The 14,610-nt window shown below is 52.4% G+C and overlaps 1 protein-coding gene across 2 annotated transcripts; it reads left to right on the top strand.

Annotated features, from left to right (window-relative positions):
- Positions 1 to 3,092: 3,092 nt before the first annotated feature.
- CYREN (cell cycle regulator of NHEJ) lies at positions 3,093 to 14,473 on the top strand. 2 transcript variants are annotated; one of them, XM_075011140.1, is made up of 4 exons: positions 3,093 to 3,296; positions 7,105 to 7,234; positions 12,238 to 12,313; positions 13,652 to 14,473. In XM_075011140.1, exons 2-4 carry the CDS (start codon positions 7,107 to 7,109, stop codon positions 13,886 to 13,888), a joined length of 441 nt encoding a protein of 146 aa, XP_074867241.1. In that variant the 5' UTR covers positions 3,093 to 3,296; positions 7,105 to 7,106; the 3' UTR covers positions 13,889 to 14,473. The 2 variants fall into 2 exon arrangements, with proteins under 2 accessions (XP_074867241.1, XP_074867249.1); XM_075011148.1 differs by lacking the exon at positions 3,093 to 3,296 and adding an exon at positions 5,060 to 5,208.
- The last annotated feature ends 137 nt before the right edge of the window (positions 14,474 to 14,610 follow it).

The following is a 14,610-nucleotide window of genomic DNA, read 5'->3' as shown; positions in this document are numbered from 1 at the left end:
TTTGACTTGTGTTTTGATTGCTGTGATAGACTGATACCTTTGGTGCCAGAAGAGAAAGTCAAGATCGGTCTATTTTTTTTTTTTTTCTGCATAACACAGGCCATTAAATCAGCCAGTGGTTCCTGCATTTAGACCAATAAGGTATGGTTGAACGAAAGCATATATTCTAAAAAGAAACCCTACGCTTGTGTTTATGTCAATTTTATCATGTCCCTTGTTTATCTGACCAACAGTTAATGACCCTCACGGTTCACAAGTGTTGTGTCCAGTTTGTTTCTGATTTCAGCATCCATCTATTGAAACTTTGACTCTTGTCTACACTAGAGTATAGCAGTCTTCCCCCTCATCTTTTCCATCCATGTGTGGAATTTTCCTATCAATGTGCAGAATAAATTTTATGTGCACCAAGGCATATGCCAATGTATACCACTGATAGAACTAAAACCTCTCTGTGTGGATGCTCTGCTAATTAGCTGAGAAGAATCTGAATCTCTGCTGGGTGGTCTCAACTGTACAGTTTATGGGGAAGGCTGGCTCTGATATCCCATAACCAGTACCTTTTTATTAAAATGCTTCTTCATAAGGTGACAGTGGTTGACTGCCCCAGGCAGTGACTGGTAAAGTAGAGAGAAGTTTGGGGGGAAAAATGCAGCATTGTGACTGTTTATCTCAGTGACCTCTGTCCAGGCTGCCACTGTACTGGGATGAGGGGTGGGGTATGCTGATAGACCGCAAAGTACTTAGCCTTGCTCCAAGCAAGCCCCAGCTGCCACGTGGCAGCTGGAAACACTCATGCGAGCTCCTTTTCCGTGGTGGGCTTGGTGAAGTGGGGTGAAAGGTGTTCTCCAGTATTCCCTGTAAGCTGAGCACTTGGGTGGCCACCCAGGAGAGATTCAGATGCTGCCCAGCTGATCAGCAGAGCACACAGCTCCAACCACAATGCACAGCATGTGGTTCTAGGGGTGGTACACATCTGCACATGCTTCAGTGCACATAACAAATTTATTCTGCTCATGGATGGGGGAAAAGGAACTAGAGGGAACACTGGTGTTCTGTAATGTAGGCAAAGCTAATGGACAATGGAGAGTCCAGGTTCTCCAGCTTTCACTGCCTCTGTGTTAACCTGCTGCCCCCTTTTTGTGTCCCTTGCCTAGTCTTACACTGCCTCAGAGATCCGCTTCTCAATTTTGTTTGGCCCTAGAACCCTTTACTCCCAAAAGAATTTTTGCAGAACCCCGTTCCCAAGCTTTACCCTAACCCCCTTGGCCCCAAACCTGCCCCCTATCTCCAGCTTTACCTCCCCTTTCCCATCTGACAAATCAGCTCTCCCAGCTGCAGGCTTCACCCTTCTCAGCCCCAAACTAACCCCTGGGACTAACCCATCTGTGGTGCTGGCTGGGAGCCTATGCTGGGCAGCCACCTGCACCCAGTGGAAGGAAGGCTGGGGTAGATGTGTTCCGATGCTGGGGTTGAGCTGAGCCATGCCCACCAGCAGGGGGTGGCCACTCAGGTAGTGGGTGAATGAGGGGCTCTCCGTGACGCCCTGCCCTGCCCCACCACCACTGAAATAATGGAACTAAATTCAGTTGGTTTAATGGCTGGATCCCTCGCACCTCCCTGATGGCTGTTGAAAGAATTTAAATTTAGTTCTGCTGTTTCAGTGGTGGCTGGAGCTGCAGGGGAATTTTCTTGGGGAACCCCATTTGGGAAACACCGTGCTAGGGAATGGGCATCAGCCCAGCTGGGGCAAGTGGGGGTTGGGGTAGAAGTGAAACCCTGCAGGGCATCCACTCAGCCAGTGCAGTGGGGGGCAGACCACAGCCCCAGAACATAGATTTTGACAGTAACTAGAGACCAAGGGGAGTGATCAAAGTCTGTTGCTGTGTGTGGTAACTGCCTCAGTCCAACTAATGTGCTCCCTTAAACGAGCTGCAAGGAGAAGAGGAGAATTGGGGAAAATCCACGCTTGTTAAATTGCTCAAAATGAGGCAAAAAAGATCACCGGCCCTTTCAAACCTTGCCTCTTATCTCTGAGCTGTAATGCACAAATATTTCACACACTTGCCTAGGAGGTGTTTTTCTGTGACCTGAAGAACACAGTGTGATATGTAGGAAGTGGATATCAGAAAGTATCTGTTATTTTCCTACAAGGATTTTAAAAAAAAAAAAAAAAAAAAAAAAAAAAAAAGTCAGCAGGTTAAATGAGCTCTGTCATACCACCCAGGGCTACAGGGGGACGCTTTTACCAGTGCTTGACAAGAGAAAGGTTATCCTGGTATCTCTGTCTAGTCCATGGTTTCCCAAATTGGGGGCATGAAGAAATTCCTGGGGGGGGGGGCACAAGGCAACCCCCTCCCCCCAAGAAAGAGATGGTATTTGCTTCCATCTCTCAGCCCCTGCCATTTTACAGGGGTGACCCAGCACAGCAGCTATGAAAAAGTAGGCAGCTGGCAAAGCTCCACATGGTGGATGCAAAGATGAGTGACTGTGGGTTTGGAGGGAAGGGGGAGGAAGAAAACAATGGGATTAGATGGGTGTACTGGTGGTGCCTAGTGATGGGGATGGGGCAAGAGCAGGGGCTTGGTGGTGCCTGGCTTTGGGGGAGGGGCTCAGGTGGGCAGCTTGTGGCTTGCAGGGCATGGACTTGTGGGCAGGTGGATGGCCCCGGGATCCTGTGGTTCAGGCAGCTCAGGATGGTGGGTGGCTGGCTCACAGCTTGTGGTGCTTTGGCGAGTAGGCAGCTGTCCCAGCAGAGTGGGGCCCTGGCATCTTGCAGGCGGATGGGCAGCTCTGGCTGTGCAGGGCTCAGGCAGGCAGGCAGCTGGCACAGGGCTCAGGCAGCTGGCCAGCTGGGGCTACACCAGGCACAGGCAAGGGGCTAAGAAAAACTTTGTGCTCATTTTTAATTTTGAATAACATTTTATATCAAGTTTTGGGTTTATTTTAAACTAGAATTAATTGTTTTGGTAAAAGGGGGTTGGATGATGGTGGTGAAGAGGTGGGAGGGTTTCTTAAAGGGGGGGTGGATGACGCTGAAAAGCTTGGGAACCGCTGCCCTAGGCTATGCTGAAGTCCCGGCGCTGCACCCAGGAGTTGAAAGCGCTGAAACAGCTGAGAACGGCCGGGTGGGTGAGACTGCCGCGGTGCCGTCCGCCAGCAGAGGGCCCAGCGTAGCAAACGGCTCCCGCCCGGGCTGATTTCCGGGAAGCCCCGGGCTGGAGCGAGCCCGGCTGACACCGCGCAGAGCCAGCAATGGCAGCCGGCTGCTCTTAGTGCCGCTTGCCCGAGCCGCCGCGGTAAGCACCAAGACGAGCTGCCAGGGAGGCGATCCGCACCCCCCCAGCCAGGGGCCCCGCAGCTGAAGGAAAGTGGCTGTCCGCCGGGGACCCGCCCGCCTCCCGGCCCGGCTCAGCCGCCTCGGGGGCTAAAGGCGGTGGCGGCCGCTCCTGGCCTCCAGGAGGCCCGTTGGCCCCCGAGCGCTCCCGGCCGGCGCGCTAAGCCCCGCCCGCGTCGCCGGTGGTTGGCTCCGGCGCTGCCCTGGCGGTGCAAGAGCCGCGCGTCCCTGGCGCGGGGGGCGGTTCCCTGGCGGCGGCTGCTGGCGCTTTGCCCGTTTCACTCCCCGCCCCCGCGTCTCCCCCGCGCCGGCGGGTGGGCGCGGCTGGGTGGGAGCCCGGCGGCTTTGGTCCGGGCCGCGTTCGGGGCGGCGCCCTGCTCCTCCCGGCCCCCAGCGGGCTGGCCCGAGCTCGGGCAGGGCTGCGGGAGCCGCGTGGAAACCAGCCGGCTGGTGCCCGCTTCCCTGGCGCCCTCCCGCCAAAGCTGTGCGCTGCCGTGGGTGACCGGGGCGCCTGGGGGGGGGGGGTGAAGTGTCATTGGGGGCCAAGCTGTGGCGCCCCCTGGGTGAGCGGATAAAAAAGAGGGCACCCCTGTTGGGCGGGGGGCGTAGGTGTATCAGCATCTACCCATTCACCTTGTATTAATGTGCTCCAGCATACCTAGTACATTAGCACAACGGCACTGGTAGGTACAGTAGCCCCTGGATTTTACGGACCTCGATTTAGCAGACTTTGGGAACAAGGGGCTTCCATCAGCCTCTCCCTCTCCCCCTTGTTCCCCACGCCTGCTAAATCGGGGCCCAGAAAATTCTAAATCTCCAGCCTACCCCGGCTGCCAGAGCTGCTGCTGCCGGGACAGTCGCTGCTGCTGGAGCTGCCACCTGCTCCTCCCACCAGCGGTGGGGCGGGTACGTGGGCAGATGGCACTGGGGTACACTCCCACCCCGGTGGGAGGAGCGTGCGGCAGCTCCAGTGGTAGCAGTGGTTGCTGCAGCCCCGCAGCTCACGGGCAGGGGCAGCTCCAGCAGCAAGGAGCACTGGCTGCGGCAGGTGGCCGCTGGGGTGGGGGGTTCAGTGGTTCTGGTGAGTTGCCCTTTTGGGGGGGGTGGGACTGAGGGGACTGAGGAAGCCTGGCTGGCAGGATGCTTGAGCGAAACAGTAAACCCCTGAACATAATAGACTTTCAGCATTAAGGGACACCCCTTCCCCCCACGTGTCTGTTATATGGAGGGTTTACTGATACAGATGCACACCCTCTCAGGGTGTCGTCGTTTTTGAAAGGTCAAATACAGTAACCCTAGCACCTCCGGCTGGAGCAGTAGTAGCAGAGTAAGGCCTGGTCTATGCCAGCGATCAAAGTCAATCCCAGCTATGCAGTTCTAGTCATGCCATTACAGCGTAGCTCAAATCAATGTATCAGGGTCGACTTTCTTCTCTGGTGTAGATCGGGCCTCTTCAGGCTCACCGGGGCACTCCTTACTCCATGCAGCAGCATGGAGTCACAGGGTCGATGGCTGAGCCCAGAGAGATCAATTTTACGCTGCTTCACTATCGTGGCAAAATCAATCTCCTGTAGATGAATTGCGGCCCATTGAAGCCCCTGTAAGTATAGACGTACCCCGTGTGACTGACTAAGTAGGAGACCCAGTAAGCTGCTGCTCCTCTGTCCAGCATCCCCAGGCCTGATGACCACAGAACGAGGAATCCCTGAGGCCTGCTTACAGAGCGAGGGGCTCAACAAAGAGACCGAAACCAGGGCAGGAGCAAGAGGCAGTTTGGTTGTGCTCTCCTGAATTGAAGACTTTTTTCAACATACTTCAGTGGAGTTTTTGCAAAGTCTGGGGCACAGCCTGCTGCAGGAGGGTTTGTGCTCGAGGTACAAGTACATTTTTCATTCAATGTGTGCAGAATACATGGGGAATGCCAGTTCCAGTAACTCCCAAATGCTTGTTCCCATAAGGTGCTTTACTCCTGCTGTGCAGGCCATGTTTGGGTTAGTTTGTTCCTCCCTGTAGTAATAATAGAACTACAAGGGACCTCGAGGTCATCGGCTCCAGGCTCCTGCACTCAGGGCAGGACCAAGCACCACCTAGACCACCCCTGGCAGGTGTTTGTCTACCCTGCTGTTAAAAGTGGCCAATGATGGAGATTCCACGACCACCTTAGGCAACTTATTCCAATGTCTAACCACCCTGACAGGAAAGTTTTCTTAATGTCCAACCTAAACCATCCTATCTGCAATTTAAATCCATTGTTTCTTGTCCTATTCTCAGTGGTTAAGAAGAAGATTTCACCTTCCTCCTTGTAAGAAGCTTTACGTACTTGCAAGCTGTTATCGTGTCTCTTCACAGACTTCTCTTCCCCATACTAAACATACACAATTCTATCTTCCCTCATAGATCATGTTTTTAGAACTTAAATAATTTTTATTGCTCTTCTCTGGACTCTCTCCAATTTTTCCACATCTTTTCTGAAATGGGACGTGTAGAACTGGACACAGTACTCCAGCTGAGGTCTCATCAGTGCAGAGTAGACCAGACTGACATCTCAAGTCTTGCTTATGACACTCCTGTTAATGCATCCCAGGGGGATCACATGTTTTTTGGAACAGTGTCACACTATTCGCTCACATTTAGCTTGTGGTTCACTATGAACCCCGGATCCCTTTTTTCCTTATGCAATCCCTAGATTCCCCTGTGTGTACACATGTAAAAGAGTCCAGCTCTAAGGGTATCCTTTAACAAGCTGTTGTGTGAACAAAAATGTTTCATGCAGTGATTTTGAGTGGAAACATTTGAGGGGTGGGGAGGATTTAAATCTTCTCCCAGAAGTGTTGGAAGCCCAACCACAGCCACGTTTTACTCGTGCCCATGGAGTGGAAAACCAATGGGATGAGGGGAGGCTACATGGGCTGAGCCCAGGAAGTGCATCCAGGAGCTTCTGAGCCTGATTAGGTTCATGGCCCATGGCTCCTACTTTCACCTGTCTGCATGACAGGGGTGAGGAGTAATTAATAGGGCCCTACCAAACTCATGCATAACAGACTGTGAAATCTGACCTCATCCATGAAATCTGGCCATTGCAGGGGAGGGGTAGGGCTGAGGGTGCTTACTGCACACCGCTCTCCAGATGCTAGTCCCGGGAAGGGACAGACCTTCCTCTTGGTCATACCCATCTCTGGGATACCTCATCCCCCAGTTGCAGGTAGCTCCATAGCTGCTGGTTGGGAGTCCCCTACCCCACCAGAGCAATAGCCTTGCAATCCTGCCACGCCCTCTGTTTGGGCCAGAACCCCCATGCTTACAACACTGCGATATTTCCTGTTTAAATACCAGCAGCCAGGACATTTACCATTTTAACAATCCCATGAGCATGAAATTGATCAAACGGACCCTGAATTTGGTTAGGCTCTAGAAATTGGCTGAACCCAGCTAAACTTCAGTTCTTCGGTGCAAGGGGAGGGAACTGCAGTAAGTAACTGACGCTGGCTAAACATGAACCAGGTCTTCTAGAAATGTTTTCAGAGATAACCAGTCCAAAATGGTGAGTGAACCTATGTCTGTTGGAAATATGTATTTGTTTTGACTGTGTCCCTTTAAGACATTATCGGGGATCTGAAGCAGGGTTCCTTGTGCATTAGCTGCTGATTAATGAATGCTTCTGCTTGGGAGAAAGGGATGTATAGGACAGCATCAGACTATCAGATTGGTGAATCCTGACCTATAAATGGCTGACTTTTAATTGTGTGTCTGTTCCTTTTTTAAATGCAAAGAGATGGAAACTGCTGTGCAGAAAGCCAAGAAGAGGGTCCTCCCACCATGGATGGCAGCGGGGGAGGTGGAGCCAACAAAGAATGTGTCTGCAGTAAGACCCAAGAGGGCAAAGAAGACAGCTGTGGCAAGGTAAGCGTTGTGTGCAGCTGTGACAACTCAGGCTGCAATTGTATTTGCTGCTGTGTGCAAAGCACTGTGGGGCCTGGTCAGCACTTAGCTAGGAAACCTCCAAGGTGAAACCAGGGTATGAACACAAAAGGGGGGTTGGAGGCTCCCGCAGGGTGCTCTTCCCTGTGTCAGAGCTGCAGGGAGCTCTGTGCTGGCAGAGATGCTCTCTCAGGAGAGATGGAAAACACAGAGTTGTTTGCTTCGATCTTACTACACTCATCAGAAAAGCTGGAGCTATGTTGATCCCTTTGGGTATTTAAATCCTGTCTGAGCTATGCTATTCTTCCCTTTCCCCCTCCACTTCCTCTTGTGCAGTATTCCTAGTGCTTGATCCCCACTGCTGCATTTGTCCTGGAGACCTCTTCCCCCAGCCAGTCCAGTGCTTTGTGATCCTGCAGGGAGAACTGTTGTGCTTGAAAGTGTCAGGGATTGGGCTGGTTATGGAAATATGCAGAAAAAAGGTTCAAAATGTTCTGACTTTGGCTTGGAGCTGATGTACGTAACTCCAGTCAGATCATCTGACTGTCACGGGTGTAATAGTGGCATGGGAGGACAAGCAGACTCCAGCTGACTTCCTGTTATTGAAAAATAGGAGCTTGCAGAAACAAAAGCAAACATTAGAGGCCCCTTTGCTGACATGCCTTATTCCTGGGGGAATTCAATGCCAAAAACCACAAAAATTCAACTCTCAATATTTTATCATTTGTGCATATTTTATATGTCACAGTAACACTGTACAATCTTGCCAGTTTCAGTTAGGTTGGTAATTTGTTGAACAATACCTAGAAGCACCTGTGTCTGTAACAATACGTACACATTCCTCCAGGAGTAGGGAGTTAAGGAAATCCCAACAACAACTCAATTTCTGCTTCTCTGCCTCTTGGTCCCAAAGCCCATTGGGGACCAGACACCTTCTCCCCCCGCAGCCCAGCTGTGAATACCACCCTGCCCAGACATCCACATTCCCTGCTCCCGCAACACTCAGGGATCCAGATGGAGAAACAGCCTGCCTGTTGGTGGGTCCCAGACTTATACGGGGAACCGCTGCTGCCAGAAGTCACCCCTGCTGTGTCTTTGATTTGAAAGCTAGTGTCTACTGGCCGCAGCGTCTCTAGTGGCAGCCAGAAGCTCTGCAGCCTATTTCTGTGGAGTTGGGGAGGAAGGAAATTGTACAAAAAATTCCATTCGGTTCTGTGTAAATTCTGCATTGCACAGTGGCATGGGCATCATCTGGGGGATAAGGAGGCAGTACCCCTCTCTCCCCCTAACAAGAACTCAGCCACTGCAGGACGTTGGCTCTTGCCTCCCCTCTACCCGGGAGTGTGAGGAATGTTGGACACTTTATTTATGCATCTCTGGTTCTGCTGTTTCTCTGAGGCTCTCCCCCCATCCTCTGCTGCCCCCAGCCACTCTGATTGAAAAGCGACTTCCTTCTTCTCTCTCCTCCCTCTGCCCCCCAGGCTGACTGTTTTTTGCTCTATCATCTATGAATGCTTCACTCCAAGAGCAGCAGAACTAATGACTGATCACCTGCTGGGATCTTTCCCTGCTGTCAAGAAACGAACATGCTGTCACACTACAAAGATTGCTTACATTACGCTTTAAACTTTCCTGTCTTTTTCATCTCTCCAATCTGGGGGCGAATGACAGTACCCCTAGATGTGACATCTTTTCTTCCATTTAGTTCCATTTCACCCTTAGAATTATAGAATCATAAGCCTGGAAGGGACCTCAGGAGGTCATCTAGTCCAGCCCCCTGCTTCAAGAAGGATCAACGCCATCTAAGTCATCCCAGACAGGACCTTGTCAAGTCAGGACTTAAAAACCTTGAGGGACAGAGAATCCACCACCTCTCTAGGCAACACATTCCAATGCTTCACCACCCTCCTGGTGGAGTAGTTTTTCCTAATATCTGACCTACACCTCTCCCTCTTCAGCTTCAGACCTTTACTCATGGGTTCTGCCATCTGACACCACTGAGAACAGTTTCTCACCCTCCTCTTTAGAGCTCCCCTTCAGGAAGTTGAAGGCTGCATTAAATCACCCCTAAGTCTTCTCTTCTGTAAACTAAACAAGCCCAAATCCCTTAGCCTATCCTCATAGGTCTTGTGCTCCAGCCCCTTAATCATTTTGTTGCCTCCCACTGAACCTGCTCCAGCACCTCCACATCCTTTTTACGCTGGGGGGCCTAGTATTCCAGATGTGGCTTTACCCTTGTCTGAGACACTCTTTCTTTTAGTGTGCTGGGTCAGATTACTGACTAGGATCCAGACTGTTACACACAGTTGCCTCAGGAACTCATGTAACTAGGACATTTGAACAAGCCCCAAATCTGGGTTGTCCCTATTTCAGAAGCACAGGCCTCCTGGCCAATGCTGTGTCTGTCACCATTGAGGATCACACCCAATGAAAGTAAATTAAGATAAATTAGAAATAAATGGACACTAAAGTATATTTTAAAACATGTATTAAGGAGTAAATTTACAATAAGTAGGGAGAGGGGAATAATGATTCAGTTAATTAACACAGCATCCATAACATACAACACAAAACAGCTATAACTTACAGTAACCATAACCCCCAGTAACTGGAACAGTTAATTAGGCCTGAAGCCTAGGACCCAAAATATCCAACGGAGAAGGAAAGAGAAGATGATAGTGAAGACCGCGGGCAAAAGCAGAATAACGTTACAGTCGATGGCGAGGAAGGGCAGCTTGAAGCCTGGGACCTTCTACCCTCGAGCTATTGAAAGCTCTTTGGGAGGAACACCAGGAGATCCCGCAAAGAGATGAACAGCTTCTGTAACTTGCTGATGAAAGCTGACAAGGTGGAACTGACTGGAACTGCTGCTGGTGGGAACTGCTCCAACTGATGGAGCTGAACTTTGATTGACAGGCACACGCTGGTTATTCACTTAGGCCGTGTCTGCACTTGGCTAAAATTTTGAAATGGCCATGCTAATGGCCAAATCAGAGAATACTAATGAGGCACTGAAATGAATATTCAGCGCCTCATTAGCATGCTGTCGCCTGCGGCACTTCAAAAGTGCTGCGTTTTGCTCGCGCGCGGCTCATCTACATGGGTGTCCTTTTCGAAAGAACCCTGCAAATGTCAAAATCCCCTTATCAGCTGATAGGAATAAGGGGATTTCACTGTTTGCAGGGTCCTTCCGAAAAGGACCCCCGTGTAGACGAGCCAGGCATGAGCGAAATGTGGCACTTTCAAAGTGCTGTGGCTGGCAGCATGCTAATGAGGTGCTGACTATTCATTTCAGTGCCTCATTAGTATTCAATTTGGCCATTAGCATGGCCCTTTCAAAGTTTTCCACTAATGTAGATGTAGCCTTAGTGGTGCGAAAGTTCTGTGGTAAAAGGGTGGGAAAACCCAGCTGGAAGTGGATTGATCCAGCCTTGCCTGTACTACTGACATCTGCATCCCCCCATGGAGTCTGCTCGTCCAAAATGGAGTCCCACAGAAAATGAACAGGTGACATAACTAACAGAAATGCTGATTGCTCAGCCAGATAGCAAATGCATCTTTTAATTCTGAGGACTTTTTCCCAGAACACCTTTGCTACTGGTTGCTGTGCAGAAACAACACATCTTTGCCCTAAGCACCCAGCCATTTTATAGCTGTGTGTCTCCTGTACTGTCCGTCTCTTCCAATTGATAAGTAATCATAGCTCCTGTTTTCTTTGTAATATTTCTGAGGGTAGCGGAGACTCTCAAAGTCGAGCACCTTCAGCTCATGTCATGGAGGTAATGTTTGTGCTCTCAGATCCATGGAGAAATAGTAGGATTGGAACCTCCTTCTAATCCTTTGTATTAATTCATAACCAGCAGTGAAAGTAACATGTTTCTTACAGGTAGTGCGCTATCACAGCCCAGGCCCGACCCCTGCATGGGTGGGGGGGAGTCAAGGCAGAGGGATGGGGAGTGGGCAATGGTTGGGGAGGAGGCAGGGAGTTGAGGTGTGGGGCCCTGTTACCACTAAGGCTGTGCATTTGCATCTCTCCTGCTGACCATTCTGGTGGGAGAGGCTTTCCTGACATTTGGGCCATCCACATGGGGCCAAATGACAGGATAACCCCCTCTGCCGAGACAGCCCTTCTTCCTCATGGCACGAGGCGTACAGAGATGTTGGCAGAACGCTGTCAACGGGGCAGATGTCTGCCGAGAGCCTTCCAGTCACCTGCCAGAAGCCTGCAGTCTAGGTAGAGCTTAAGAGTTTTCATCCATGAGTGGAGTGAGTTTTGTCTTGTGCACGAGTACTGAGGCCACATGTGCATGTTTGGATGTGTGCCACCGTGGCGCTGCACTCATCAGTTACTAACGGAGGCATTTTTAAAGCAGGCATGCACCTCCCCCCCCAGAGGGAACAGGGGGAGCCGAGGCACACATACACCCCCCCGACAGGGATAGTGGGAGCCCAGGCATGCATCCAAAGGGAATGCGGGAGCCCAGACACACACACACCCCAGAGGGAAGGGAGTGGGGAGCCCAGGCACACATCCAGAAGGAATGGAGGACCCTAGATGCACACACACACACACCAACGGGAAGGGGGAAGCCCCAGCCCCCCGCCCACCACACACGCACACGGGGAAACTGCCCCTGGGCCAGCCCTTCAAAGGCGGCTGGGATCTCCTGGCCCCTTTCAACTGAGGTACAGAGCAGTTTGCAGGGGCTGGAGTGGCATGGTACCTCTCTGTCACGCTGACAGCTTGGGAGGGGGCCTGTGGGCTGACTGCCCTCGGCCCCGTCCCTTCTGGGGGCATGGGGCTGGGCCTTCCACCTTTCCCTGGGGCTGGCCCGGCACATCTGTCAGCCTCACCACCCGCCCCAAACCTAAGTGATGCCCTGCGCAGCGGCGCAGAATTCCCCCGTGTGCATGCTGGTTGTGTCTGCGGCGACAGGCTGCCCCTCTGAGCCCCCGTTATGTTTTCTCTTCCCATCTCCACTCAGTCCGTCCAGGCACGTGACTGTTTACTGTATGAATGAAGCGGAGCTGGTGGACGTGGCCCTGGGGGTGCTGGCTGAGGTGAGTGCAGAGGCCTGCTCGCCCGTCTTCCTCCCGGTGCAGCAGTTTCCTCCTGTGTCCCTGCCCTGCTGCCTTTGCCCAATCTCATTTAAAATGCCCGGCTGCCGCCCCTCCCCTTCTGCAGGGCGTGCTCTAACCAGCCACCTCATTTCAGTGATGCCGGGGCCCAGTGGGAAACTGTGTAATGCACCCCTCAGAAGCCATGTGCTGGAAACAACAACTCTGAGTGGGTCGGGCAGGGGGAGGGAGGGAGCATGTGGGGGCAGAGGCACAGACTTGGGACATCTGCTTGTTCCCTCATGCTCTGTCACACACCTGCTGCCTGACCACTTACTCGCTCTGTGCCTCGGTGAACCCCACAGCACCGTGAGGGTCCCATCTAAGATGTGCAGACTGTAGTAAGGGCGGGACATAGAAATGTCTGTGAACAAAGGCACAGAGAGTGGTCCTCTTCAATCACACAAGGCCAGGCAGCAGAGGATTCCTGGTTAATGGGGTTTAGTCGCGTGATTCCCAGTATCAGAGAGGGAGCCATGTTAGTCTGTAGCTTCGAGAACAAGAAGTCCTGTGGCACCTTATAAACTGACAGCTATTTTGGAGCATAAGCTTTCGTGGGCAGACACCTGCTTTGTCAGATGCATGAGATGACTTATGCTCCAAAACATCTGCTAGTCTATAAGGTGCCACAAGACTTCTTGTTGTTCATAATTCCCAGTAGCGATTTATTTGGAGGGAAGGCTTTTCTCTGCACTACTGCAGTCTCCCCTGCGCCCCTAAGCGGGTTTGCCTCTCTCCAGCCAACCCTGCATCTCAGTGACCCTTGCTGTGGCTGGGGGAACCTCCAGCCAGTCAGCCCTGCTTCCTGTGCTGGGGGTGTGCACACATGCGTGTGTGTACTTGCAGGATGGCAGAGAAGTGCTGTGCGTTCCCTCCCAGCCCTGGGCGTTTGCTTGGAATTCCACCTGGGTTTTGTGGAACATAATGCATGGGTCAGCTCCAATGGCAGGCCTGGTGCCCTGGTTGTTCCTGATTGTTAAAAAGCTCTCTGGTTCACGCCTGGGGAACCCTTTCCCCTCCACTTCCCCAGAAGTGTTGGAGAGCCTGGGCTGCTGTCAGGTGTCCAGCTGTTCACTGCAGTATCCCCCGCAGCTTCAATAGCAAAGAGCCAGGTTCTTCCCTGCGCAGCGTAGGCCGGTGTGTGTGTATGCTGTGAAATGGGGGGCGGGGGTGGGATGCGGCAGCCCTGGGGCTGGTGCACATGGGTGTTTCTCCCTCTTGCTTACAGCGCGCTTTGGGCAGAAATGCTTTACTGACACGTATGGTTTGTTTCTGTGCCAGAGGTGTGTAGTCAGGGGAACCAAGGGCAGCGTTCCAGCACAGCCCGAAGGGGAGCAGGAAGGCCAGCAAATGCTGACAGAGTCTCCAGGAAGCCCAGCACGGTGCATCCGGACCGGCACCCCCCGGCTGGACTCCAAGCCCCTCGCTCAGCCAGCTGCCTTGGGCTGTGCGAGCAGGAGCGACACGGAGGACGAGGACGATGCTTTGAAATACGTCAGGGAGATTTTTTTTAGCTAAAGTCTTGTGGCTTTTTTAAACAGTGCACAAGTAATGCCAAGGGGGGCAGGGGGCGAAGCCAGGCACTGGTTTCAGTGGGCAGGGAGGTGGTAGTGGGGTCTGTACAACTGCCCCCAAAGCTCTCCCAGTGTAAAGTGAGCCCTGAGCAGGGGGTGGACAGGCCCCAGGAGAACATCTGGGAGGAGCTTGTGCTGCCCTGAGCTGCATGGCCAGTGTCTGTTTAAATACAGTCTTTGCCCAGTGTGTCTGAGCCCATGGGAAGCCTCTCAGCCTCCACTCCCCCCACCTGTCCCTTGTGGGCCACCTGTCCCCTCCTCCCCATGCCACTGCCTGGCTGCTGTTAAGTGGCCTCTAGATTGTTGATCTCTGCAGAGAGGCTGGAGATTGAGCCCCCTTTCTGCTCTGGCTCCAGGCTGGGCAGGGCAGGACAGGCACAGGAGCTTGGAGGGGAAGAGCGGGCGATGACTTGCTGTGCAGCAACCCTCCATCTCTGATGAAACTTCTGTAGGTCTGGCACTGGGGCACCTTTTATCAGTCTTGTATTAACTTCCAAAGGCTATTAAAATACTTAATGCGTCTTGTAAACTCAAGTGTCCATGAACTCTGCCTCCACCCCATGCTGGCTCCTTCCCCACCTGTTAGCACAGTAGCATTATTTACCTCAGATGGCAAGGGACCTGCCTTGTCTCTGCTAGGTGACCAGGCGCACCAGAGATGCAACC

The sequence above is a fragment of the Carettochelys insculpta genome, chromosome 1 (assembly GCF_033958435.1).
Source record: "Carettochelys insculpta isolate YL-2023 chromosome 1, ASM3395843v1, whole genome shotgun sequence".
Taxonomy (NCBI): Eukaryota; Metazoa; Chordata; order Testudines; family Carettochelyidae; genus Carettochelys; species Carettochelys insculpta.
Note: the sequence above shows the minus strand (reverse complement) of the source record. Positions and strands in the feature narration are given on the sequence as shown.